Source organism: Phyllostomus discolor, chromosome 6 (assembly GCF_004126475.2).
Source record: "Phyllostomus discolor isolate MPI-MPIP mPhyDis1 chromosome 6, mPhyDis1.pri.v3, whole genome shotgun sequence".
Classification (NCBI taxonomy): domain Eukaryota; kingdom Metazoa; phylum Chordata; class Mammalia; order Chiroptera; family Phyllostomidae; genus Phyllostomus; species Phyllostomus discolor.
The window spans coordinates 166,687,657-166,712,980 of NC_040908.2; the positions used below are offsets into that span (position 1 = coordinate 166,687,657).

Consider the following 25,324-nt stretch of genomic DNA (forward strand, 5'->3'; position numbering starts at 1 on the left):
GAACTGTTTGATCTTTAAAATAGTCCTAGGAGGTAAAAAGGTTTTGCTGATTGGGAAATAAGGTCCAGAACAGTTACGTGATTTTTTTAAATCACAGATACTTCAGTAATATTTACAGAGATAATGCTAGAACACGGGTCTTCTGGCCTTTGAGCTTTTTGCTTCACAACTTTTCAATAAAAATAAATGTTTGGAAGAATCAATTTACATTAAAAAATAGGTTTCTTTCAGTGTTTGCTCATTTGACTTCATTCATATTTTTTTGAAAATATTTTATTTCTTTTTAGAGAGGGGGAAGGGGTGGACAAAGAGAGGGAGAGAAACATCAATGTGGGAGAGATACGTCAAGATTGCCTCTCACGTGCTCCTAGCCGGGGACCTGGCCCACAGCCCAGGCATGTGCCCTGACCTGCGACCTCCTTGGTTTGCAGGCCAGCGCTCAGTCGCTCAATCCACTGAGCCACACCGGCCAGGGCCACACATATTCTTAATACAGGTTGACCCACACTAGGATGGTCGAGTTAAGATAGAGTTACTCTGCTCAGCTCCAGTCTGAATTACTTTTAAATTACTTTTAAGTTTGTACCAAAAGGTGGTTTTGAGATTGTAGGTTTTACTTTGATCATTGTTCATGTGTCTCCCGAAGCTCTGTGAAATAAGTATTTTAACCAAAGAAATGATGGCTCTTAGATTCCTTCTTTTGTCCAATTCTTAGACCCAAAGATGTTTCCCTTCAATGTCTGCAAAGCTTTTTGGGGTGTTCCTTTTATAGGAAGAAATACCGGAATTCGATCCGTTTGTACTTTTGGGTTTGTACATGTGTGGTGGGTGGTGTGTTGTGTTGTTACAGGTTGATGAGAAGCCCAGAACTTTGGTGACAGATAGTCTGGTTATAAAGAATTTTTTACGCAAGATTGTCATGGTGCACCCTAAGGTAAGCTGTTCTTTTACACAATAAAGACTCTCTTATTTAAGTCATATTTTCAAGAGACCTCTACTCTGTAAAATATGGAATTATCTGGTTAGTTTTCTTTTAATGACCTGATTACAACTTTTAATATTGAGTTGATTTGGTTTCCATGTCCCTAAGGCAGTCTCGATATTAGTCACATGACATAGTTGGGAGCCCTTGGGTGTAGACAGAGCTCTCTTTTGGGTTCTTATTTTCACTTCTTTACTGTTTTGTTGTGTCACTTTGGGTACCTCTTTTTCCTCCGCTGCGTTTCATTTTCTGTTAAACCTGGATGATGAAGCTTGTTGATTATCTTCTTTTCTAAAGTGACAATAAGAGCAAATAAGGAAATTTTGATAAAGCACTTTGAACTTTTGAGAGCAAAATTTTTATTATCATCTGTAGTTAGATATGTTTATAAAGACGCACACACAGCTAAGTGTGCTAATAGCTTTCCCCTTCCTTCTCTCGTCGCCTTCCTACTTCTTTGGTTGTCAGCAGGGCTCAGGGCTTATTTTTTTGTCAGTCACTGTTCTAAGTGTTCTCCGTGCACTCACTCGTTCAGCCGTCACGGTGCCCCTCGTGAAGCGGGCCTTGCCGCCATGCCCATTCCACGGCTGAGGCTGAGGAACTGGGGTGCGTGGGTTAAATAACCTGCAGAGGCGGGATCTGAGCACAGACAGTCTGGCTCCGGAGTCCCCTATAGCCCTCTGTGTTACATAGAAAGAAAAATGTAGGTTGAAGGTAGGAACTGGTGAAGTAAATTGGAGGGAAGACAAAAACGTCAGATGGGACAGGGAAGAAAAAGCAAAGAAAAAAGCATGGAATGTTCCTTGTATGATAAACAATGGAAAGAAGAGGGAGACAAATGGATAGTTCCTTTAAGAAGGGGAAGATGTACATTGGGAGAACACCAAAGGACAAAAGGACAGGATTTCTTGATAACTTTTGACTACTTGGAATTTGAGTGTTGGATGCTGTATGTTTAAGGTGCAGCATTTGAACGCAGAGCAGTGTGCATGATATTTAGGGTGAGTGCAAGGGAAAGAAGGCTGATGATAGAAAGAACGCCTCCTCTCGGAGCTGAGTGTGGAAGTTTTTAACCTCCACCCTGGCGCGTGCTAATCGCATCGCACACCACTCATGTTGGTTGCAGGTCAGATTTAACCTCAGTGTGCAGATGAATGGCGTCCTCTCTACAGAAGCCTTCGGGTAAGTCCTCACAGCCGTGGCTCTGCTGCTCTTCTCAGTCGTCATTGCCCTGTTTCCGGTGGCTCAAAGGTGCATTTCCTGAGCCAGCGTCACTGTGAAGCCGGTATTCTGAGACCCCTGCACTTGTTCTCTATGAGTTTTCAATGAGCAAATAGATTCATTTAGACCTTTTACATCTTTCCCTTTCACTTGAGTGGGTCAACTTAAAAGTTGTCATTCAGCCTTGGTTAATTGGTTGCTGAATTCCAGTAATCTCTGGGGGTGGTAATAGTCATATATCAACATTTGTATCAGGCAGAAAATGGAATTAGAATCTTTTAGATGTGGCTTAGTTTTTCTTTGCTTTGCAGGTCAGAGAACGAGCCAACTTTGAACCTGTCGAACGGAGTTGCTCTTGTCGTGAACTGTCGGCACTACCTGAGGTGAGGGGCGGAGCGGCGCTGCCCCCGCCACGCCTTCCTCCCCCACTCTGAGTGCGGGTGTGGCGGAGAGGGAGAGTGGCCTCACCTGTCGTTCCTGTCAGGTGTCAGCTGCTCCGTCACAAAAGTGAAAGGAAAACTTTTAAGCCATTTGTATTGAAAACTATTACTATTCATGGCTCCTTGAATATATTCCAATGGGCCTGAGGATATGTTCTCTCTCTTCTTTATGCCTTGTTTTCTTCTGTAAATGAAACAAAACACACCTTGCTAATTCCAATCCCATTTAGATATGAAAAGAGAGAACTGAATTTTTAAAAGGTTACTTGAATTGTTGGATAGAGAGATACTATGAATGCAGAGGGATTCTTTGTGTATTATTGTTTGTGCACCAGCATTTTGCATGGGTTTGGAAGCCATCTCTCTCCTGACCTCCCCCTTCTTCAGACTGCAAAAAAAAACAAAAAACAAACCCCCCCATGGAGGAGGTGGTATACAGTATGGAAGAGACAGAACCCTTTGCTTTGTGGTCTGTGCTACCCAACTACCGCATTATAATGAACATGAACAACTACCCCAAAATGAACATGAATGATAGCGAGAAAAAAACTTACTTCTGTTTAAGTCCAACTGATTTATTTGTATCTAGTAGTTTCTGCCTTCATGTACATCCTCTGAACAGCACTGGGGTCATAGGCTCTTAAGACTTGGAGAGACTGCTCACATTTTTAAGTCTGTTTTCTTATGCGTGTCCAAAATTATGCCTCAGGTCAGAATGTTGTTTATTCTTTAATGTGTGCAGGAAACCGAACCACCACTGGACATATTTATTTGGTAATCTTCTAGTACCCTATGGTCCGTATAGGTAGACGTCTTGTTACAGTAGCCTGTGGACACAGTTCCCTGGGTGACATTAATTTAGAGAGAGAGAGGTAAAGGTCCATTAATATTTATTTTGTGTTTAGAAAAGAGTGTTGGAGAGTAAGCAAGTATTAAAGTTCGCTGGATTCTTTCTAGGACAGAAAGGGGTCCTCGTGTTTTCTCATTACTCCTATCAAATGGTAACTCATCCTCTTTCAGGGAAAGGTAGGTGTGTGTGTGTGTGTGTGTGTGTGTGTGTAGTCTTCTGATATCACTCGGCCAGTTTTAGGATATTTGTGATTAAGAACCCCCCTCACTCCCACTTCTGCCGTGCTGATCTTTGAATGATCTTGGAATCTTGGAATCTTCTGCTCAGAACCATTGAGTAATTTCAGTGGGTGAAATACATTTCTGAGGATACAAAACTGCCACTTTTGGCAGTAAAAACAGGAGCCATGATGCCATTCCTGAAATGCCAGTTTGTCTCCTCTGCCTATTTCTTGCAGTTCCCTGAGTGGGAATCACAAACTCCAGCAAAACTGATATGGCGGGTTATATGGTCATGCACATGCTAGAGACCATAAAAGGAATCTTGAATGCCTTTTTCAAGAATTTCTGAAGAGGGAAAAAGCTAAATGTGTCTTACCTGTTTTCTGACAGTAGACCAACATCTGGTTCAACTCAGTTCCTCTGCAGCAGAATCCACCCCGTTCTCGGACGTCCGGTAATGCTCCGCGTCCCCAGTGACGTGGCCGACACGGGCTTGTCGGGGGAGCTGATGCTGACTCCGGCTGCCGCCGTGTGCCCCTGCCCGAGGATCTCTTCCAACCAGCCGAATAGGATTTCTTCGGTCTCCATATCCTTTCCGTGATGGGATCCATATAATCGTCTTTGAAAATGAATGGCCATGCCCCACTTAGAAAAGCCTTAGGCGTATAACTCTGTGTCCAGAAGCCAGTAGCGTTTGTGTACAAACAGAAATCAGCGTGAGAGCCAAGCTTGAGAACTTTTCCAAGAGACCCAGAACTGTAGGGTGTGCCTCGTGTGCCACACTCGTCTCATGTTATGGTGCCGGGGGGGGGGGGGGGTGGCGGGGGGGGGGGGAGGCTGGAAGAGCTGTTTGGCGTTGAACGTGGTGGGCCTTGAGCGCAGCACCAAGGGGTGTGAACTTTACCTCTGTGTAGTGGGAAACCACGGCATGGTTTGGGAGTTTCCAGCAGCATTGTGCAGGGTGGATGGGGGAAGGAAGTCAGCAATCACTAAGTATGCGAGTGAGTGAACTGGGCGAGAGGTATTGAGTGCCGGAGCTGAAAGTGTAACGGTTACGGAAAGGGGAGACTGAGAGGAGTCGGCACGGTGAGGCGATCAATTTGCTGTTGGAGTAGGGAGAGATTAGGGGCAGGGAATGACTAAAGTTGATATCAAGATTTGTATATCCAGAATTAGCATATCTATAGAGCCAGAATTTTTTAAGAAGTGAAATGGCTTATTCTAGGCCTAGAGTAGAAATGTACTAGATGAATTTGGTATCTTGTTGGGCCAAAAGCAAGGAAGCTATCAAACGCCCATGAGAGTATGTCAGAAGGACTTAGAAACTTCCGTTTCAAGCTGTGATAGAATAGCAGGAACTGGATTTAACTCCCCACTTTGAACAACTGAAAGATGGACAAATTATATTAAATGATAGTTTTCATTTATTACACAATGGGTAGTGAGTTGCAATGTGTTACACAACAGGTAGTGCGGGACCTTGGGTCTGGAAAGAGGCTACACAAAACAGTGACTCTGTGATTGCCGCCCGTACTTGCTAGAGAGAATTTCCAGGCTACAACATGGGGGGGGGGGAAGACATCTGCTGAATCTCTCCTGAGTTGAGGAGGCAGAGTGTCCAGGTCAGGGAGTCCAGACGGGCAGGCTTCATAGAAATGAGTGCTTGCGAGGAGAGAAGTGCGTGGACACAGAGAGAGCTTCAGAGGAGAACCCTGGGGTGTGCACAGAGCTGGAAACAGTTTATGTTCCTGTTAGGTGGGGAGGAAAGAAAACCTTGTGTTTCACAAGGCATCAAGGGTTTGCCGGAGTACTAGGGAAAAGTTAGCTTTGTCCTACAGGCTTCTGTGATCCCACCTCACGGAGCTTAAAAGACCCATAATGCTCAGACTGTTTTCAACCAACCCCATAGTGTCCCAGAAGAAAGTTCAAGGATATTTACAGGATACAAAATATTCCACGCCCAATAAGGTAAACTTCACAATGCTGGGCATTCAATAAAAAACTAAGTGGCGTGCAAAACAATCAGGAAACTAGGAGCCAAAAGGAAGGGGGAAAACTTCAATTGATGGAAACCTACCTAGAAATGAAACAGATGATAGAATCAGTAAACAAGGACATTAAACCAGGTTGAACTGTATTCCTTATGTCCAAGAGAGGAAGATTGGCCCTATTAGGTAAAAGACCCAAATTTAACTTCTAGAGATAAAAATTACTACAATTTTAGGTCAGTAATACACAGTATAAGATTAATTATAGATTTGTGCATTGCAAAAGGAGAGATAAGTGAACATGAAGGCATAGCTTTAGAAACTACCTAAAATGAGACAGAAAAAGGACTTTAAGAAAGTGAACAGAATGTCCGTGAACTGTGGGATAACTTCAAGGGGCCTACCTAGGTCAGGGGTGTGTAACTGGAGCCCTGAAGGGAGAGAGGGCAGGTAAAGCATCTGGGGGGTAGTGTCCCCAAATTTTCCCAGTTTGATGAAAACTATAAATCAGCAGATCCAAGAAGAGCAATGAACCCTAAGCATGAGAAATAAGATGAAAATTAGGCCCTGGCTGGTGTAGCTCAGTGGATTGAGTGCTGGCTGCGAGCCAAAGGGTCACCAGCTGGATTCCCAGTCAGGGCACATGCCTGGGTTGCCAGCCAGGTGCCCAGTATGGGGGCGCACAAGAGGCAACCACACACTGATATTTCTCTTCCTCTCTTCCCCTCTCTCTAAAAATGAAAAAAAGAAATAAGATGAAAATTATATGAAGAGATGCCATAATCAAATTGCTCAAAGCCAGTAGCAAATAAAATAACAGCATCTGGAAATAAAAAAAGATTCATTTATACATAGAGGAACAAAGATAAGAATTACAGCAGATTTCTCACTGGAAACAGTGTAAGCTGGAAGAAAGTGGAGCCACATCTTTAAAGTAATGAAAGAAAAAAAAGAAAACTGTTAATCTGGAATTCTATACCCAGAGAAAATATTTTTTAAAAATGAAGGCAAAATAAAGAGTTTGTTTTATATACAAAAGACAAAAGACTTCATTACCTGCCTGTAGTATAAGAAATGTTAGAGGAAATCCTTCAGGCAGAAGGAAAACAATAGCAGGTGGATTCTGGACCCACTCAGTGAAGAGGAGCACTCGAAATAGTAACCATCTGGGCATATATGGAAGCTTTTTGCCCAGTTCTTAAAATCTTCTTAAAAGATAATTGTTTAAAGCAAAAATTACAACAGCATAGAAGGCCTGTAACATACATGGAAGTAAAATGCGTGACGGTTGTCTGAAGGTGAGGGGGGCGGCAGGGGGGGAAGTACATTGCTGAAAGATTCTCACACCATTTGCGTATTAGCTATTACGACATCACGAAGGTAGACTGTGATGTTAGAGGTGTAGATTAGAAAGCCTAAAATAATCCCTAAATGAATACAACAAGTAGTTCTAACAAATAAGTGAAAAAGGAGGATACATGGAATTATAAAATATAGACAATCAAAACAGAATCTGAAGACTAGAAAAGAGAAAAAGGAAAGCAGAATCCTGGGAACAAGTAGAAAACGGAGAACAAGATCGTATATTTAAACCCAGCCACAGCAGTATTCTCACGAAATGGAAATGGCTAATCCAGTGTGAAGACAATCACGTGCTTTGACACTTTGGATACCCCACTCTTATTTCAAGCTCGAGCGCCTCGAAGCTCTGCCGGCTCTACACAGAGAACGTGTTGGCCTTAGCGCACGTTGTCGGGCCTGTGCTGGACACTTCTTCATGGGCACCGCCGGCCTTGCTCTGTCATGACTTTCCCTGACACCCCGGTGCCTCCTGGGTGAGAATTGTAATCTTCACAGTCCATGCTTTGTGTTTATCACATTAAAAAAAATGAAAACAAAGAAAAATAAAGAAAAAAACATGGCCTCTTTGTTTCAAGGACAAAAATGTTAGGCAGTGGTTCATAGCTGGGTAATTTTGCCTTCAGAGGACATCTGGCTATGCCTGGAGACGTTCTGATTGTCATGAGTGGAGGGAGGGGTGGAGGCCGGGGACGCTGCTGAACACCCTGCAAGGCACGGGACAGCCTCCCCTCCAAACACAACAAAGAATGGTTTGGCTGCAAGTGTCAGCAGTGCTGAGGCTGATGAACCTCGGGTCAGAGGGAGAATGAGGGTGGAAATGGGAAGTCAAGAGCCAGGAAACCTCGAGGGCTGAGAACCGAAGTGTAGCAGGTTCGATTCCCAGTCAGGGTACATGCCTGGGTTGCAGGCCACGGCCCTCAGCAACTACACATTGATTTTTTTTTCTCTCTCTCTCTCCCCTCCCTTCCCTCTCTAAAAATAAATAAATTATTTTTTTTAAAAAAGAGCCAGGAAACCATTTCTGGGGCCTGTCTGTCCTTCTTTGTCATGGTTATAGAGTTAGAGAAGGTGAGAATGAGTTTCCTCTTCAATCAGAATATACTCAAATACTTATTGGAGAATACTCCTCTGTGTGTGTGTGTGTGTGTGTGTGTGTACACACACACGTAGCACATTGTGTTACAGTTTACTGTTTTTTACACGTGCCTCCCATACTATATATGTGACAACTTAAAGGTGAGCATTAAATCTAGATATTCATCTTTGTGTCCCCAGAACTCAGTGCAGTGTTGAATCGGGGGTGCCACTCACATCTAGGATTGAAGGAGTAGGATGAATAGTAACTAACTGTCCTAACACTGTGCCTGTGGCTCACACGCGTTAAAGCCAGAATAAATTTCTGTGGATTCTCGTGGGTCTGTCTTTGGTACCTGACACCTGTCTTCGGTGTGTAAAAGGGTTAACACATAAGTGCCTAGCACACTAATGTATTTCTGGGAGTGTGAAACAGATTGATGTTCTGTTTGTTTTATGCCAATGAATATGCATTCATAAAAAAGCTAAAATGTTGACGTTTTCTTTAGCACCTCTACGTATTTCTATATGGACCTTCAGGTCTGCCTCTGATATTGCCAAGCCAGGAGCAGTCAGTGACTATGTCTTGGGCTGATGTCTTCAAAGATCTCTCTTACTTCATTGACTGGAAGAAATACCGCTTGTGTGTGGTGCCCAATTCGGATCTCGATTTGGATAGAGGTATATCTCCCCCTCTTTGCACAGGAACAAAGGAAACGGGAGACCATCAGGAAAATGCAAGGACATACAAACAGCAGGTGTGAGTTTGGGAGGCCACTTGCAGTGAGGCCAGTGGCGTCCAGAAGCGATGCCCCGTCAGATCCTGGCTGTTTTCCCGTTACACGCTGATGCTGGGTCTCCTCTTCCCTCCTCTTTTGCCTCTTCTGTCTCTGGTCCTCTCGAAGTAGCCAGTGGCTTTCATCTTGCAGGGGCTTGTTCAGAGTGTTTCTGTTGTACCCTAATCTGGCAGCTCTGGGGTTTTAGAAAGGTTGGTGAGGGAGCAATTACACTTTTGAACTATTGTGGAAGAGAAACGTTTCCTAATGAGATGAGAAAATCCACATAAACTTAACTTACAAAATATTAAAATTGAAACACCCCATAAATATAAGGCAGGAGCATAAACCTTAGTGACAGACCTAGGGACCTGGCTGTCATGTTCGTGGAGAGCCCAGTCAATATCAGTTTTGGGTGAATCGTGCTGAAAGACGGATGCTTAAAAACTGGACTGACAGGTGATACTATGAAACAGGTATCTGCGGCCACGCGCTTCTGTTTAGGAGGTTGACAGCCTTGAACTTGACTGTTGTGAGTGGGAGCCCTTTGGAATCCGGAAGGCAGTCTGGTCCGTTGGTCCCAGAGGAGGGCGACCGTCAGGGGAGAGGTGCCGTAGAGCTGCCATGGCTGTGAGAGGGCCGAAGCCTGCTGAGGTGGGGTGGGCAGGGCCTCAGGGGTGTGCTGGAGTCTCTGTCCGGGAAGGGAGCCTTGGAGTGAGGCTCTCTTGTCTTAAGCAGGTAGTTATTCCAGAGGGTGGCGTGAGAGGGGCTGTCCTTGGACGGGGCCTCTGGAGGTAAGCGGTTTTGTGAGGGAAGAGTGTTTGGTCTTCATGGGATGTCATGGCGTCGGGATTTTTAGATCCCTAGGGCTCTCCACATCTTCTCACTTTCACTTTTATCTGCGTGCTTTGTTGGCGTCCTTTATTTTCAACTCGTGATGCCTGACCTTCCTCAGTTACCTTTGGGAATGAATACTGTAGAGGACGTCCCCTTATCTCACTCCTTACTCTGAAGGACAGACCAGGAACCCAAGGGACTTCTCCACATGGATCTGGGTGGAAGTTAGGACTATGCCCATTATATTGCAAAGGATCGAGGTGGTAGGAAGTGACCACAGGGCATCAGATTGCTTGGAAACACAAATATCGTTTAATGTGATTCAAAGCACAGATTTTGGGAGTCAGTCTAAAACCATTTCACCACTTACTCTCTCATGCTGGGCAGTGTATTCAACCTGTCTGTGCCTCTCGTCTGTGAAAGGGCTGAAGAATAGGTTCTAGGCCATGGTGTTGTGGAGTTTAAATGCAAAGAAGTTAACGTTACGTGGCAGGTAGTCAGCACTCCACACAAGCTAGCTGTTACCATTGCTCAGCTTTGACGCTGACCTCTGCCTCCGACTCACAGCACTTACCTGAGGGAGTTGTATACGGAGTGCATGAATTTATTGTATAGTGCTTCCCAGTAAATGCTAAGGAGTGCCCTTAGCACTTGTATTTCGAACACCTGGCTGTTATTTTGATGTTCTTCCTGTGAATCACTATTATTTTGCTTCCCTGCCGTGGATAAGCCGATTCAGGAGGAGAAGGGAGTGCTCACATTTAGATCGATCTCAGATCCTTCTTTGTTAGAGGTGTGTAGGTTCTCGACTCAGGTAACTGCGTTTCGAGGGCTCTCCTTATCTCAGTATGCAATATCCTCTCCCCTAGACACGGTGCTTCCAGACGTGAGTTTTCAGGTGGAGTCCAGTGAGGGGCATCAGCCTCAACGTGTGGACCCTCGGGGACACGCTCTGCTGCTCATTCTCTTTGTGGACCCCCACGGCGGGTCCCCAGCCCAGCAAGTGCAGCTCTGGGGTAAGTGTGAGAAATTGCGGCTGCGGCCCGAGTGCCCTTAAGTGTTGAGAGAATAAAGAAAAGGAGACTTTATGTGATGCACATACCTGAGTTAGATATATTTCTGCGGAATAATGAAATTCCATTTAGAAGAGGCTTGCTTCAGTGAAGTTACATTATGTGCGCTGTGGAACAGATCTGTATCTGGAAGCATCGCTGAAATGATGACGTTTCCAGGTCTGGTTGACCAGAAGTCCGCAGACACTTATGTCGCCGTTAACTGCATAGTATATTACCTTGGGAGCTTTTTTTTTTAAAAGATTTTATTTATTTATTTTTAGAGAGAGGGGAAGGGAGGGAGAAAGAGAGGGAGAGAAACACTGATGTGTGGTTGCCTCTCATGCTCCTCCTACTCAGGACCTGGCTGGCAACCCAGGCATGTGCCCTGACTGGGAATCGAACCAGCCACCCTTTGGTTTGCAGACCAGCGCTCAATCCACTGAGCCACACCAGCCAGGGCGGGAGCTTCTAAAAAATGCCCAAACCTCACCCTTGGAGATTTCCTTGGACTGAGGTGGGGCTCAGGTACCAGAATGTTTTTGAAGCTTTTCAGGCTTGAGAACTGTTCGCTTCCCTACTGCTTTTCCAGGGGGAATGCGGAAACGTCACTGGTTTTGCTTGGCCTCACTGCAGCTTCCCAGACACGGTGTGAGCAGTTGTGTGAGTGTGCTGGTGTGAGCGGCTCTACCAGACACGGTGTGAGCAGCTGTGTGAGTGTGCTGGTGTGAGCGGCTCTCTGTGGCTGCCGCACGGACCCCTGAGAAGGGAGAATGTGCCCCTTAGCATACAAGGGGGAGCCTGGGGCACTTATCTAACAGATGGGCAATAACCTGTTATCAGAAAGGTTCTCTCTGTTAGAGGGAAAGCAGTGATTTCACTGCCTTGTGGTCCGTGAAACACATGCATCGGAGTCACCTGGGATATTTGAAAATGTGCAGCTTCCTGGGCCAAAGAGTAACTCATTATTATTTCGCTATAATGTAAATATCTGGTATGGCTCAAGTATTTTGCATTTTTTAACAGGATTATCAGATGATCCTGAAATATAGTAAAGTTCGAAAACCACTGAGTATAAGTGGGAGTTGGCTTACACATTTTAACCCAGTAAATCTTGGACATAAGTTTAAGTGTTTCCCAACGCCCTTCTAAACTTTGAAGGAAGTAGCAAGAAGTAGAGCTTATTAACTTCTGGGAAAAGGCTCATAACCTTTCCTCTGGTGTTGCCGGTGAGTTTCTGTGTTCTTTCTCCCGGGGCTGATGCTTTTGCTCGGGACTCGGCTCTCCGAGCGCTCGGTGCTGCTCCACGTGCCAACCGCCCCCCCCATAGGAGGGGTGGGGCAGCCTACCACCCTGGCTCGGACTGGCGCACAGTGACCGGTGCCAACTGTTTGTTGACCACGCCTGGTCGGCGGTGGGCTTCCTCCTGCTGCCTGCCGCCCTGCCCCTCCTGTCTGTCCCCGGCATGCGTCTGTCCTTTAGGGGAGAAGCACTGTTTTCCTGGGCTCTGGCTAGCAACTCTTTACTCGAGGAACTGGTGTTCTTGGTGTCCCACTGTCCCGTTCGTTAAGGCCCTGGGGACAGGGACACAGAGGGGACTGGACGACAGAGGCTTCCAGCAAGGGAGTCAAAGGTGAAGATGCCTGGGGTGGTCACCCGGCCTGTGCGCCCCTGGGAGGGGCTGGTAAGAGAGGCAGTTTGGTGCTGCGGAAAGCATGCAGGGTGGGATCAAGAGACCTGAGTTTGGTTTTAGTTCTGCAACCGAATTCTTCAGTGAGTTTTGGAACTAAGTCACATAAGTCACCCGATCCTCTCTTTCATACAGAGGGTGGGGCAAAAGCAGATTTTAGTTGTGAGTATGCGAAGTATGGTTTATTCTTGTATTATTACTTATTAATGTACTATTTTCCATATGAACAACTGTAAACCTACTTTTTAAAAAAGATTTTATTTATTTATTTTTAGAGAGGGAAGGGAGGGAGAAAGAGAGAGAGAGAGAAACATCAATGTGCGGTTGCTGGGGGTCATGGCCTGCAACCCAGGCATGTCCCCTGGCTGGGAATTGAACCTACGATGCTTTGGTTTGCAGCCCGCACTCAATCCACTGAGCTACGTCAGCCAGGGCTGTAAACCTACTTTTGCCCCACCCTGTGTTTAACATAAGATTGTCAGACTGGGTGATATCAAAGGTGCTTCCAAGTCTAAAAACTCTCTTAAGACTTAAAATCTATGATCTTCGGGCTCTTGTTGGTTGAGGTCCGCTGACGGGAGCGTCGTATTCAGTCTCAGGATGGCGTAAAGCCTGAGACCACGTTCTGACCCCTACTGGACGTCCCGTACGAACTCAGCTCCGTCGGAAACCAGCGCTGCCTGTCATTCCTGTCCTGCTGTGATGGTCTAAACACCGCTGTCCGGCTTGACTCTAAAGGCCCGCAGCACCTCCAGCAGCATTCGGTGTGGGATTAAGCAGAAATACATTACTGCATGAATCAAGAAATAGCATCCTTTGCTCTGGCCAGTGTGGCTCAGGTGGTTGGGGCATTGTCCCGTGACCGAAAGGCTGTGGATTTGATTCCCAGTCAGGGCGCACACCCAGGTTTACGTGTCTGACCTCTGGCTCCAGAACATTCCGTCCCTGGTCCGGGCCCATGCAGGAGGCAACCAGCTGATGCTTCTCTTTCACATCAGTGTTTCTCTCTTTCCCTCCCTCTTCCTCTAAAAGCCCTCCTCTCTTTCCCTTCCTCTTCCTCATGAAAAAATGTCCTCGGGGGAGGACAAAAAAATTTTTTTAATAGTATCTTTTAAAATTTCCTTACACACCTGGTAGTTTAGGACTAAGCTTTGAAGATGCGCTCTGCGGGCAGGTAGATGTAGGTAGGCACGTGGATGTCGATCCAGTGATTTTAGCTTCTGCCCCGCCCCCCCCTTTCTCGTATCCTTGAAAGCTGCCTCGGGAGCTCCTTTCAGGAGACAGCTTGTGCAGAGCCGCGGTCTGCTCCCATGCGTCTTAAAATCCGCTCAGCTGGCCTCCCGCCCACCTTGTCATGGTAACTTTGCTATGATTAACTCATTATTTTGCCACAGCATTAAAGGCATCTGGTGGTATCTGCAGTTTTAGGAATGAACTTGGAGCTTTTTCATTAAATGCCTGCTTTTAACGTGGTTCTAACTGATTTCTTGAGGCTATTCTTAGACCCGGAGCTGCAGAAAATAGTAATCCAGATGATGCCCTCATAGCAGTCGCAGCATCTTCCCCTGAGTGCTGCAGTGTACGTTTCAGAACAGTTCATGTATGTCACCCCAGCGTATCTGTACAAACACCCACAAGAGCAGGTGATATAAAGCCGGTTTTTGTACCGAAGCGAGAAAAGCCAAGTGCCTCTGTCCCCACGGGTTGGTGGTAGGACCGACCCTGGAACCCATGTGCTCCTGACCGCAGCCCAGACCCCCCCCCTGAGCGGACTGCGCGTCACCGTTCCTTCCCGCAGAGCCCCCCGGCGCCGCCCGGCGGGAAGCGCGCCATGCCGCCTTGCATCGGATGCCACCCCGAGAAAAGCCGGCCAGCCGTCGGCTGCTCCGCCGTTGTACCTTTGCACAGACCGCCCAGGGGAGGGTAGAAAGCCCCTGAAAAAAGAAAGGTTAACCTAGAAGCATTTTCTCCGCATGCCCTGTGGGTGATTTGGCGTGCTGGGCTGCATCGGGACCATCCCCGCTGGCTATTGTGGATGACAAGTTTCGCCCATCGCTCGCCCACGTTAGCTTTTCCGGATGACGCCGAGTAGCGGCCCCTTTGGTTGCTTTATCAGAGATAGTCTCCCATTTAAAAACAGCTTAAAATAGCAGTCTCCAGAGTCACGTGTGCGGGTTTCGCCTTTGCGGGTGCCACAGCACGTGTGGGGGGGTGGACGCGCCGTCAGCAGCAGTGGCGGCCGCCGCAGGGCTCCTGGCTGGGAGTGCAGCGGGGCGGACACGCCGCAGGGGGGCGCCCTCTCCCCTTCGGGGGTCGCCAGTGCCCTTCGCCATGGTGTGCGGTGCATATATTCATATTTTTTTCGAATCAAACAGGATCCCGCATTTGTTTCTTCAAAATTAATGTTGTCTTCACCTTAGTTCTTTCTTTCATTCGTAAGTAGGAATGGGGTGAGTTTGTAAGGTGCTGGAGTTTTTTTCTCTCTTTGTCTTAAAAAAGCAACCCGTGGGTAGGCAGCAGTACGCCAGCACACGGACAGTGGCGGCGAAGCGGCCGTGCTCACCGGGGCTGCCGGCGCTCCCTCTCCCTGCAGGAGCCCACGCGCTGCTCGCCGCTCGGCTCGGCGCCGTCCTCAGGGAGAACCGCAGCGCGGTGCGCCAGTCCCTCCAGCTGGCCGTGGACCGCGCCCTGGAGCTGCATCACCGGGCTGCCAAGGTAACAAGGAATTCACCGTTGTACTTCTCCGCTGTCTGCACGGAGGGGGTAGCCAGAGTACGTGGCAGACAGGGCCCAAGACCCTGTCCTTCCTCATGCCCCTTCCTTTTCTCTCTGCTCCCCTGAACTGGTCTTGTACACTGCAGCTGGCCCGGGGACTCACGGGTTACCTTAGGTGGGTCGCTGTAACCAGCTGGCTCCGCTCCGCCTCCCAGTCGGGGAGTTTGATTACATAGGAATAAAATAGTAGAGGAAAATGACTCATGATGCACCTCTTCCTACCTAGACACCCCCCTTCCCACACAAACTTCTGGGGCTACCGCTCCGCTGACTCTGTCATCCCCTGCATGTCGTACCCTCATAGCACCTTTCTCTTCTCACCTGCCTTTCTGACTTCCCTCGTCCTGTGTACTTTTGGTAGCACATTTCTCACTTCACATGGTCGCTGTTTCAGGAAAAAACCCACAATAAGAGACAAAGCTTAAAGTTTTTTTTAAAAAAATTTTCTATGTTAAAGCTGTCTTTTCTTTTCTTTTTTTTTTTTTAAGATTTTATTTCTTTATTTTTAGAGAGGGAAGGAGGGGAGAGAGAGAGAGAAACATCAATGTGCGGTTGCTGGGGGCCATGGCCTGCAACCCAGGCATGTACCCTGACTGGGAATCGAACCTGCGACACTTTGGTTCGCAACCCGTGCTCAATCCACTGAGCTACGCCAGCCAGGGCCAAGCTTAAAGCTTTTTAAAGTTGTAAGCGAATCTGTTTTATAGTCCAGGGTCTTGTTGATCGTCTCTTCTGAATGTGTCTGTCAGTGAGTTGCCCCGTGAACGGAGAAAACGCGTTTTCACTCGTTTCAATCCTGCCGCGCCTTTGCATGCCGTGGTCTCGTGACTGCTGCGGGCGGAGGGGAGCATTGAGGAGAGGAGAGCCGGCTCCCACTGCAATCCGTGGTCCCTCCGGGACTGTCTGGGCCAGTGGCTCGGGGTTACTGCAAACCGCGCTCTCTCCCATACCTGCACCGTTGCCCAGGCTCATCAGAGACGGCGGGCCTCACTGGCGGTGGCCGTGGACTCCATCATGAGTGTCGTGACCGGCAGCACCAGCCGCAGCTTCCGGAACTCCTGCCTTCAGGCCCTGCAGGTCAGTGAACGCCTGGCGTCCGCGGTTTCGGGGACCTTCCGCCTCTCCGAGTGAGGGTGCGTGCGGTGCTTCCGGGGACGCGGCTGAAGGAGACCTTACTGTGATCCCACACATGCCAGGCCTGTCGAGTTTTAAGAAATATTTGGCGACTAGATGGTGTGTATACGATTTTATTAATGAGAAAACAAGTTATTTAAAATGTTTACTTCCCTTGGGTCACATGGCTAGGCATGAGCAGAACTGGGAGTAGGTCAGTGACCCCACTTCCCCGTTGAAGAGTGTTCTCTTGCCTACTGGCGGCAGAAGTAACTGGGCAGCCATCAGCCAGGAGGAGTGATACGTAAGGAGTTTGGGAGCCAGAGGTCCAAGTTCAAATCTTGGCTTATCTACTTACTAGCTGTGTGGGTTTGGGCCTGCACTTTCCTTCCTGAGCCTCCTCTACGCGTTGGAAAACACCGTAGAGCCTCAGAGAGTGGCTGTGAGGGTGAGGGCTAGACGGGCCAGTGCCTGGCACACGGTGGGTCCCGTGAATGTTCGTTTATCCCTTCCTGTTGGGGGTGGGCACTGACCATTCGGTGTCAGCGGTGGGCTGGCACAGTAATCCCACAGCTATGGCTTCCGTTTGTAAACTTTTTTTCTAGACAAGATAGTGTACACATAACATTTTAAATAATGTATAAACTTTATTGCTCTAATTTCAAATTCCCAAGCTTAACTTTTTTTTTAATAGTGTCTTATTGCTTGTAACTTCAGATGTCTCGCTTCTTTTGAGTTATTTCCTCAAATAAATTTCTGTAAGTGGAGCTGCTGGGTCAAAGAATGTAACACCGTGATAATCGAGTGCGTTTTATCACCAATTCAGCTCTCTGGGCCACGCGGCCAGTGCAGGGCACCGGGGGAACGGCATAGTGGTGGTCTGTGGGCGCCCTGGAGGACTCACCAGCTGTGAGATCTTGGGTTGCCCACTTCTTCTGGGTTTCTGTCTTCCCACCCGTAAAACCAGTATGCTGCATTAGGTGATGATTCCGGCCCCCTTTAGCTCTGGCATCCTGCAATTTTACACTAAGAAGCAGAGGCTCACCACCCATTCCCCAGGGTGCAGACTGTGTCATTTTGCTCCTCTCCTCCCTAAAAGACTTCACCGGGGAGAAGTTCTGGGACCAGCCCTCACCGTGCAGCAGGACGCCTGCTCTCCGGGAGCCTGTTCAGGGGAGGGCAGGTTGCAGGGCCCCTCATAGGCAGACGGGCCTCCGGGCCGTTTGTCTGCTACAGCGAGGGGAACACAGGCCTCGTGTGGTGGATCTTGCTTTGGTGACAGGAGTTGGAGGAGATGTAGGAGCCACTACTGCCAGGTCTCTCAGGCCTCCTTTCCACTCCTCCTCCTCCTGCTGCGCCCACAGGAACGGGCAGATACCCCTGACGGGCCCTGAGTGGCGTCAGTGGTTTGCCCTCGCGTGTGTTGCGTCCCCCTTCGCTGTACCACCCCCTGCGGGCCCGTCTCCTCTGGCTGCCGGCGCCGGCACTCCGCACCCTCTCTCTCCGCCCGTTTTAGGTGGCTGACACACGGGAGCTCGGGACCGAGCTGCACAGAGCCTTCCACGCGATCACTCAGCACCGAGTTCCTCGCCACGGCTCCTGTGAGGTGAAGCAGGTAACTGTAAAGTAAAACATTTTGTAAAGTAAATTGTAAAAGCACTCGGCGGAGATGCTTCATGCTGACGTACGGGAGCCCTGAAGACTGGGTGGGGAGGTGCCGGTGCTGTGGGCCGCGCCGTCTCCGGTCAGCGCCTCGGCGGGGAAGCCCGTGGCTCAGAGAAACTTTACGGCACGTGGTGTTACACAGAGACGGGACCGCTGTTGGACGTTGCTTGGTTTCCATTGCTGCTGCTAACCAGCTGCGTGGTGTTGCTACGGAAGCTAGTTAACCTCCCTTAGCCCCAGTTTGTCTGTCAGTGTTCTGAGACATACCTAAACTGATTGTGTGTATGCAGACTGCTAAGCACACAGCTGTTCTTCTAATGGTGATGATGTGATAGAATTCTCATGTTCAGTTTTGCCTCATCAGACCCATACTTCTATCTATTCGCCTTTTTGGGTGCTGGAGACAGAGTCGCATTGGGGTCTCCACCCTCAAGAAGGTCAAGTAGCTTCACCTGGCTTCGTGACAGGCCCCTCTAACAGTGGAGAGACGTTGTGGCTGGGAAAGCCTGTATCTCGGCTCCGGGTGTAGCTGGTAGCGGTGTTCCCGCTCAGGCCCATTTTTCTGACTCTCTTGGCCCTGATCAGTAGGATCGAATTTTCCGGAACTAAAGTATAAGATGAGTAAATAAAAAAGATTAAGGGTGAAATTATTATACGGCGGTTTCTGGCCATAATGGAGTAACAGGGGCCGAATTTACCTTCCCGCCTGAACAAACTCTGGACACAGCTGGAACCATGGTGCTCGGGGTCCTGGGTGTCAAACGGTGAGTGGGCTCGTCATTCCTGAGCAATGGGAGACAGGTGCAGCGATCCCTAGGCGTGCCCTAGCACACTGCCTGGACGAGGGACGTGGCCATGGGACGGGGGCGGGGTCCAGGGGGCGTCCAGCGGGCTCCCTGAGTTGAGAGGACAGAGCTGGGGGTGCAAGGAGCCAGAGCAGCGGTGTTCTCAGGGCGGAGGCCACAGAACGGAGAGAATTCCAGAGACCTGCAGAGGCCCCCTCCTCTGGCGTTAGGTTGAGTACTGATCAGCTCATTCATGTGAAGAAACTCTCTGGGTAACGAACTGTCCAGAAGGATTAGAGGGGAAGATATGAAGAGCTCACACAGAGAGGAAAGGCAGGACTATGCAGACACAGAAAGGTCAGTGGTTGCCAGGGGTGGGAGGGGCGGGAGGAATGAGTACGTGGAGCACAGAGGGCCTCTCGGGCATCGAAGGTGTTCTGTGCGATACTGTGGCGGTGCACGTGTGCCCTCACACGTCTGTCCAGACTCACGGAGGGTGGACACCGAGGCTGAGCCCTGAGGTCAGCTGTGGACTTTGGTGATGAGGTGTCAGTGCAGGGTCATCACCTGGAACAGAGGCGCCGCTCTGGTGGGGGCGATGATCACGGGAAAGGGCGGGTGTGTGTCCGGGGAGCAGGCACATGGGGAATCTCTGTACCTTCTGCTCGGTTTGCTATGAACTTAAAACCGCTCTAAAATACTGTCTTTTTTAAAAAAGATTTTATTTATTTATTTTTAGAGAGGGAAGGGAGGGAGAAAGAGAGAGAGAGAGAAACATCAATGTGCGGTTGCTGGGGGCCATGGCCTGCAACCCAGGCGTGTACCCTGACTGGGAGTCGAACCTGAGACACTTTGGTTCACAGCCCGCGCTCAATCCACTGAGCTACGCCAGCCAGGACTAAAATATTGTTTTTTAAAAAATAGAATAAGGGAACTTCCAGCCAAGATGGAGGCATAGGTAGACACACTGTGCCTCCTCAAACAACCAAAAGAAGGACAGCAAAAATTTTGAAAACAAAAAACAACCAGAACTGACAGAATATTGAACTGTATGGAAGTCCGACAACCAAGGAGTTAAAGAAGAAACACCCAGACTGGTAGGTGGGGCGGAGATGGCAGCCAGGCAGAGAGGACTTGTGGCAAGGCATCAGCCGGAGGACCTGGTGAAGTGGCAGATTGTGGACTGGGCGGCCCCACATTTGTGTATGGATAAACTGAGAGGAACAACTGGGGAGCGAGACACCATACAACCCAGGGCTCCAGTGCAGCAAAATAAAGCCTCAATCCTCTGACTGAAAACACCTGTGGGGGTTGCAGCAGCAGCGGGAGAAACTCCCTCAGCCTCACAGGAGAGTGCGCTGGAGAGACCCACAGGGCCCCAGGACGTGCACAAACCACACACCTGGGAATCAGCCCCAGAAGGGCCCAATTTGCTTGTGAGTAGTGGGGGGAGTGACTGAAAACCAGCAGAGAGTGGAGCAAGTTACACTACTCCCTCTAGACCCCTCCCCCACATGCAGCATTTCAACACAGTGACATGGGTTGCCCCGCCCTGGTGACCACCAAGGCTCTGCCCCCTACTACATAACGGGTACACCGAGACAAAAACAATGGCCCAAATGAAATAACAGATCAAACTTCCAGAAAAAATACAGCTAAGCGACAAAGAGATAGCCAACTGATCAGATGCATAGTTCAAAACACGGGTAATCAGGACGCTCACAGAACTGGTTGAATATGGTCACAAATTGGATGAAAAAGTGAAGGCTATGCTAAGTGAAATAAAGGACAATGTACACAGAACCAACAGTGATGGGAAGGAAACTGGGACTCAAATCAACAGTGTGGACCAGAAGGAAGAAAGAAACATTCAACCAGAACAGAATGAAGAAACAAGAATTCAGAAAAATGAGGAGAGGCTTAGGAACCTCCAGGACATCTTTAAACGTTCCAACATCCGAATTATAGGGGTGCCAGAAGGGAAGAGGAAGAGCAAGAAATTGAAAACTTATTTGAACAAATAATGAGGGAGAACTTCCCCAGTCTGGCAAAGGAAATAGACTTCCAGGAAGTCTAGGAAGCTCAGAGAGTCCCAAAGAAGTTGGACCCAAGGAGGAATACACCAAGGCACATCATAATTACATTACCCAAGATTAAAGATAAGGAGAGAATCTTAGAAGCAACAAGAGAAAAGGAGACAGTTACCTACAAAAGAGTTCCCATGAGACTGTCAGCTGATTTCTCAGAAGAAAGCTTGCAGCAAGAAGGGGCTGGAAAGGAGTATTCCAAGTCATGAAAGGCAAGGACCTGCATCCAAGATGACTCTATCCAGCAAAGCTATTATTTAGATGCATTTATCTGGGAGGGCAGATAAAGTGCTTCCCAGATAAGGTCAAGTTAAAGGAGTTCATCATCACCAAGCCTTTATTATATGAAATGTTAAAGGAACTTACCTAAGAAAAAGAAGATAAAAAATATGAACAGTAAAATGACAACAAACTCACAGTTACTAACAACCACACCTAAAACAAAAACAAATTAAGCAAACAACTAGAACAGGAACAGAACCACAGGAAAGGAGATCACATGGAGGGTTATCAGCAGGGGAGTTGGTGGAGAGAGGGGGGAAAGGGTACAGAGAATAAGTAGCATAGGTGGTCGGTAGAAAATAGACAGGGGGAGGGTAAGAATAGTATGGGAAGTGTAGAAGCCAAAGAGCTTATATGTATGACACACAGACATGAACTAAAGTGGGGGAATGTGGGTGGGAGGGGGTGTGCAGGGTGGAGGGGAGTGAAGGGGGGAAAATGGGACAACTGTAATAGCATAATCAATAAAATATATATTTTAAAAGTTATTTTGTTTTATTGACTTTTAGACAGAGAGAGGAAGGGAGAGAGAGGGAAGCATGGATCTGTTGTTCTGCTTCTTCATGTACTCATTGGTTGATTCCTGTATGTTTCCTGATGAGGGATTGACCCACAACCTTGGCGTATCGGGACAACGCTCTAACCTGTGGAGCTACCCGGCCAGGGCAGGCAGCTCAATAAAATATATTCTAAAAATAATAAAAGAATAAGACAGAAAAAAGATGAAAAAAGGGAACAAAGAACAAATTAGACATAAAAAACAATGAGCAAGATGATATATTTAAATCCAGCCATATCAATTATCATATTAAATGTAAATGGTCTAAACCCAATTAAAGGCAGAAATCATCAGGTTGAATAAAGAAGCAAGAGCTAACTCTGTGCTGCCTACTAGCATCCCACTTTAAGTATAAAGACAGAAAGAGATTAAAAGTAAAAGGCTGGGAAAGGGCATTCCGTGCTTACACTGAAGAGATGAAGAGAAGGAGCCTTGGAGAGGCTGGAGTAACGCCGGGCAAAGGGGCTTCCAGAGCCGAGAATGTTTGCAGGGGTACGAGGGTCGTTCTGTGACGATGAGCGCACATGCAATGGGTAAATACAGTGAGGGCAGTAGTCCTGCACGTCCGTGAAACTTTTTAGAGAGCGTTCAGATACATGAAGCAAAACTGATAGAACTGTAAGGAGAAACAGATAAATCCACAATTGTGTTTGGAGATTTCAACATATCCCTCTTGACAGAACAAGTAGACAGAAAGTTAGTACATCTATAGTTTTTAATTAACATTATGAATTAACTTGACCTGCTATTTATAAAGCATTCTGCCCAGCCACAGCAGAGTATACATCTGTTTTTTAAGTGCACAAGGGACCCTTAGCAAAGCAGACCATACTCTGATCCGGTAAATCTATCTCACTAATTTTTTAAGAATCCAAGTCATAAAATATCTTTTGAACACAATAGAATTGAAATCAGTAGCAAAAAGACACCTAGAAAATTCCAAATATTTCGAAGCTAAATGATACACTTATCCATGGGTCCAACATAAAATCAAAAAGGAAAGTAGAACATACTTGAGTTTCATTAAAATAAAAATGCAAATTAAAGTGTGCGAGATGGAGCTAATGCAGCACTCAGAGTGGAAAATGTCTTTGTCAGAAAAGAAAAATCTCAAATCGATGACCTCAGCATCCAACTCAAACGAGAACGAGAAGAGCAAATTGAACACAAGGTGAAAGAAATGAAATAAAGATCTGAGTGGAAGTCAGTAAAAATAGAAAACGGAGAAATGATAGAGAAAAATCAATAAAACTTAGAAGCTGTTCATTGAGAAGATTGATAAACCCCGAGCCAGACCAGTCAGGATAAGAAGAGGGAAGGCACCAGTTGTCGCCACCGGAACTTAGGGAAGTGGCATGAGAGGTTCAAAGTATTCTCAGGGGCGTCACGAACAGCGTTACTGATGTAAATCTGATACCTTAGATGAAATGGACAAATTCCTTGAAAGACAACTGATCCAAGTTCACTCAGGGAGGAATAGCTGGGCATACCTGGCAGCACTGTGTCTATTAAAGAAATTACTGCATGTAAATATTCAAAATATTTACAAATTCTAAAATCTCAGTAAGAAAACAATCCCGATTTTAAATGGGCAAAAGATTTGAACACATTTCACAAAAGAAGAAACAAAGACAGCAAATGCACATATAAGAAAGATGCTCAGCATCATTAGCCATTAAGGAAAATGCAAAGCAAAGCCACAAGAAGCTACCACTGTACACCTGCTTGGAGTGAGCACGCAGACCGCACCCGGCGCTGGCGAGGACGTGGAGGAGCTGGGCCGCGTGCGCCTTCTCTGTGGGCGGGGACACGGCGCAGCCCCCCTGGAGAGCTGTTGGGCAGTTTCTTAAAAAGTTCAGTGGACACTCATCATACAACCCAACCATTCATTCTCCTAGGTATTTGCCCAAGAGAAATGAAAGCATATGTCCACACAAAACTTTTACACTAATGTTCACGGCATCGCCGCCAGTATTTGTAACAGCCCAAACCTGGAAGCACGCCCGAGTCAGCAGGCAAACGAGCAGACAGGTGTGGCATAGCCATTCAGGGGCCTGCTGCTCAGCAGCGAGGGCGTGGGCCCTTGGAACACAAACTAGCTGGATCGGTCTCTACGCAGCCACACTGCGTTTTCTAAACACCCGGAAATGCAAGAGTACACACTATGATGGCATTCACATAAAATTGTATAAAATGCCAACTAAGCAACAGTTACAGGACAGGGGTTGCTGGAAGGTGTGGGGGGGCATGGGTGCCCCTTTTAAGGGCAGAGGAAACTTCTGAGGGAGATGGGCATGTTCGCCAGCTTGATTGTGGTGGAGGTTTCACAAGTATGTACATTTGTCAAAACACCAAACTATACATCTTGTATACGTATGGTTTATTGTTTATGTGCAAGTTACATCTCACACTTGTTATGAAAACGACAGGCACTGTTTCGAAGAGAACAGCAGGACCGTTAGCACCTCTGTCCTCTCCCTCTCCCACTTCTGCTTGCCCTCTCGGAAGGGCAGGCGGAAGTGCCCCGGCTCACCAGGGTGGCAGCATCTCGTCCACTTCCCGCCTGCTGCTCCGCCGCTCCGCCACTCCGTAGCTGGGGAGGCAGGAGACAGCAGGGGAGGCCCTGCAGATGCTCCCTTGCTGCACCTTCTGCCAGGGCTGTGTGAGCGCTCCTGCTGGTTCCTGCCCGCCTCAGGAAGCCGCTGCCCACAACTTGAGCAGATAACAACAAATGCCCATTGTGTCCGTGTCCCATGGATGCTGGAACAAAGTGCCATCAACTCGGTGGCTTAAAAACAACAGAAATTTATTGTCTCAGTCCCGGAGTCCAGGGGTCTGAAATCAGGGTGTGAGCGGGGCCGTGCTCCCTACCAAGGCTCTGGGGGAGGAGAACGCCTCTTGACTCCGTCTCGCTTCTGTGGGCTCCGGCTGCTCCAGTTCTCGGCCCCCGTCTTCACATGCCCTGCTCCCTCTGTCTCTCAAATTCACCTCCGCTGTTCTCTGCAGCAACGCCACCTGTTGTAGGACTCAGGGCCCACTCTGACCTCAAGATGGTCTTATCTTGAGGTTCTTAATTACATCTGCAAAGACCTCCTCTCTAAACAAGGTCATGCCCACAGGCTCTGGGAGTTGACTTGGAGATATTTCTTGGTGAGTCACTGTTCAATTCACCATAGCCATCCACGTCTTCACATTTCTAGGGATAGGTTCCCATGTGTGTGCCGTTCCCATAGGACCTGGGGCCTGTGGGCAGGATCTAGAAGTGTTTCAGGCTGTGATGCCCTTTTGCTTGGGCCTCTCCGCCCGCCATCCTAGTGAGATCTCAAAAGGAAAGGATCTGACCGATGTTGCCCCGTTCTGTTGCTATAGTGATGACGCAGCCTCAGGGCTGTTCATAGCCCAGGTTACTTGGCAGTGGGCTGGTAAACCCAAGGTTCACTAATTGTGCCAAGACTTCCACTTCAATCTCCACAAAGATGCTGTGAGGTATGCTGTAGTTTTTCAGTTCTGTGGATGAAGAAACTGGATAGAGAACTTCTCTGGTTTGCCCAGAATCGCAGCCAAT

The 25,324-nt window shown here is 47.9% G+C and overlaps 1 protein-coding gene across 1 annotated transcript in view; it reads left to right on the forward strand.

The window, feature by feature from the left end:
- C6H11orf80 (chromosome 6 C11orf80 homolog) overlaps positions 1 to 25,324 on the forward strand; it is a 49,504-nt gene that overhangs the window by 19,566 nt on the left and 4,614 nt on the right. Inside the window, exons 5-12 of the mRNA XM_028515094.2 lie at positions 851 to 934; positions 2,109 to 2,164; positions 4,108 to 4,300; positions 8,657 to 8,819; positions 10,621 to 10,767; positions 15,087 to 15,208; positions 16,235 to 16,345; positions 17,898 to 17,996. Of these exons, the coding sequence (XP_028370895.1) occupies positions 851 to 934; positions 2,109 to 2,164; positions 4,108 to 4,300; positions 8,657 to 8,819; positions 10,621 to 10,767; positions 15,087 to 15,208; positions 16,235 to 16,345; positions 17,898 to 17,996 (975 nt within the window). The remainder of the gene's footprint in view (positions 1 to 850; positions 935 to 2,108; positions 2,165 to 4,107; positions 4,301 to 8,656; positions 8,820 to 10,620; positions 10,768 to 15,086; positions 15,209 to 16,234; positions 16,346 to 17,897; positions 17,997 to 25,324) is intronic.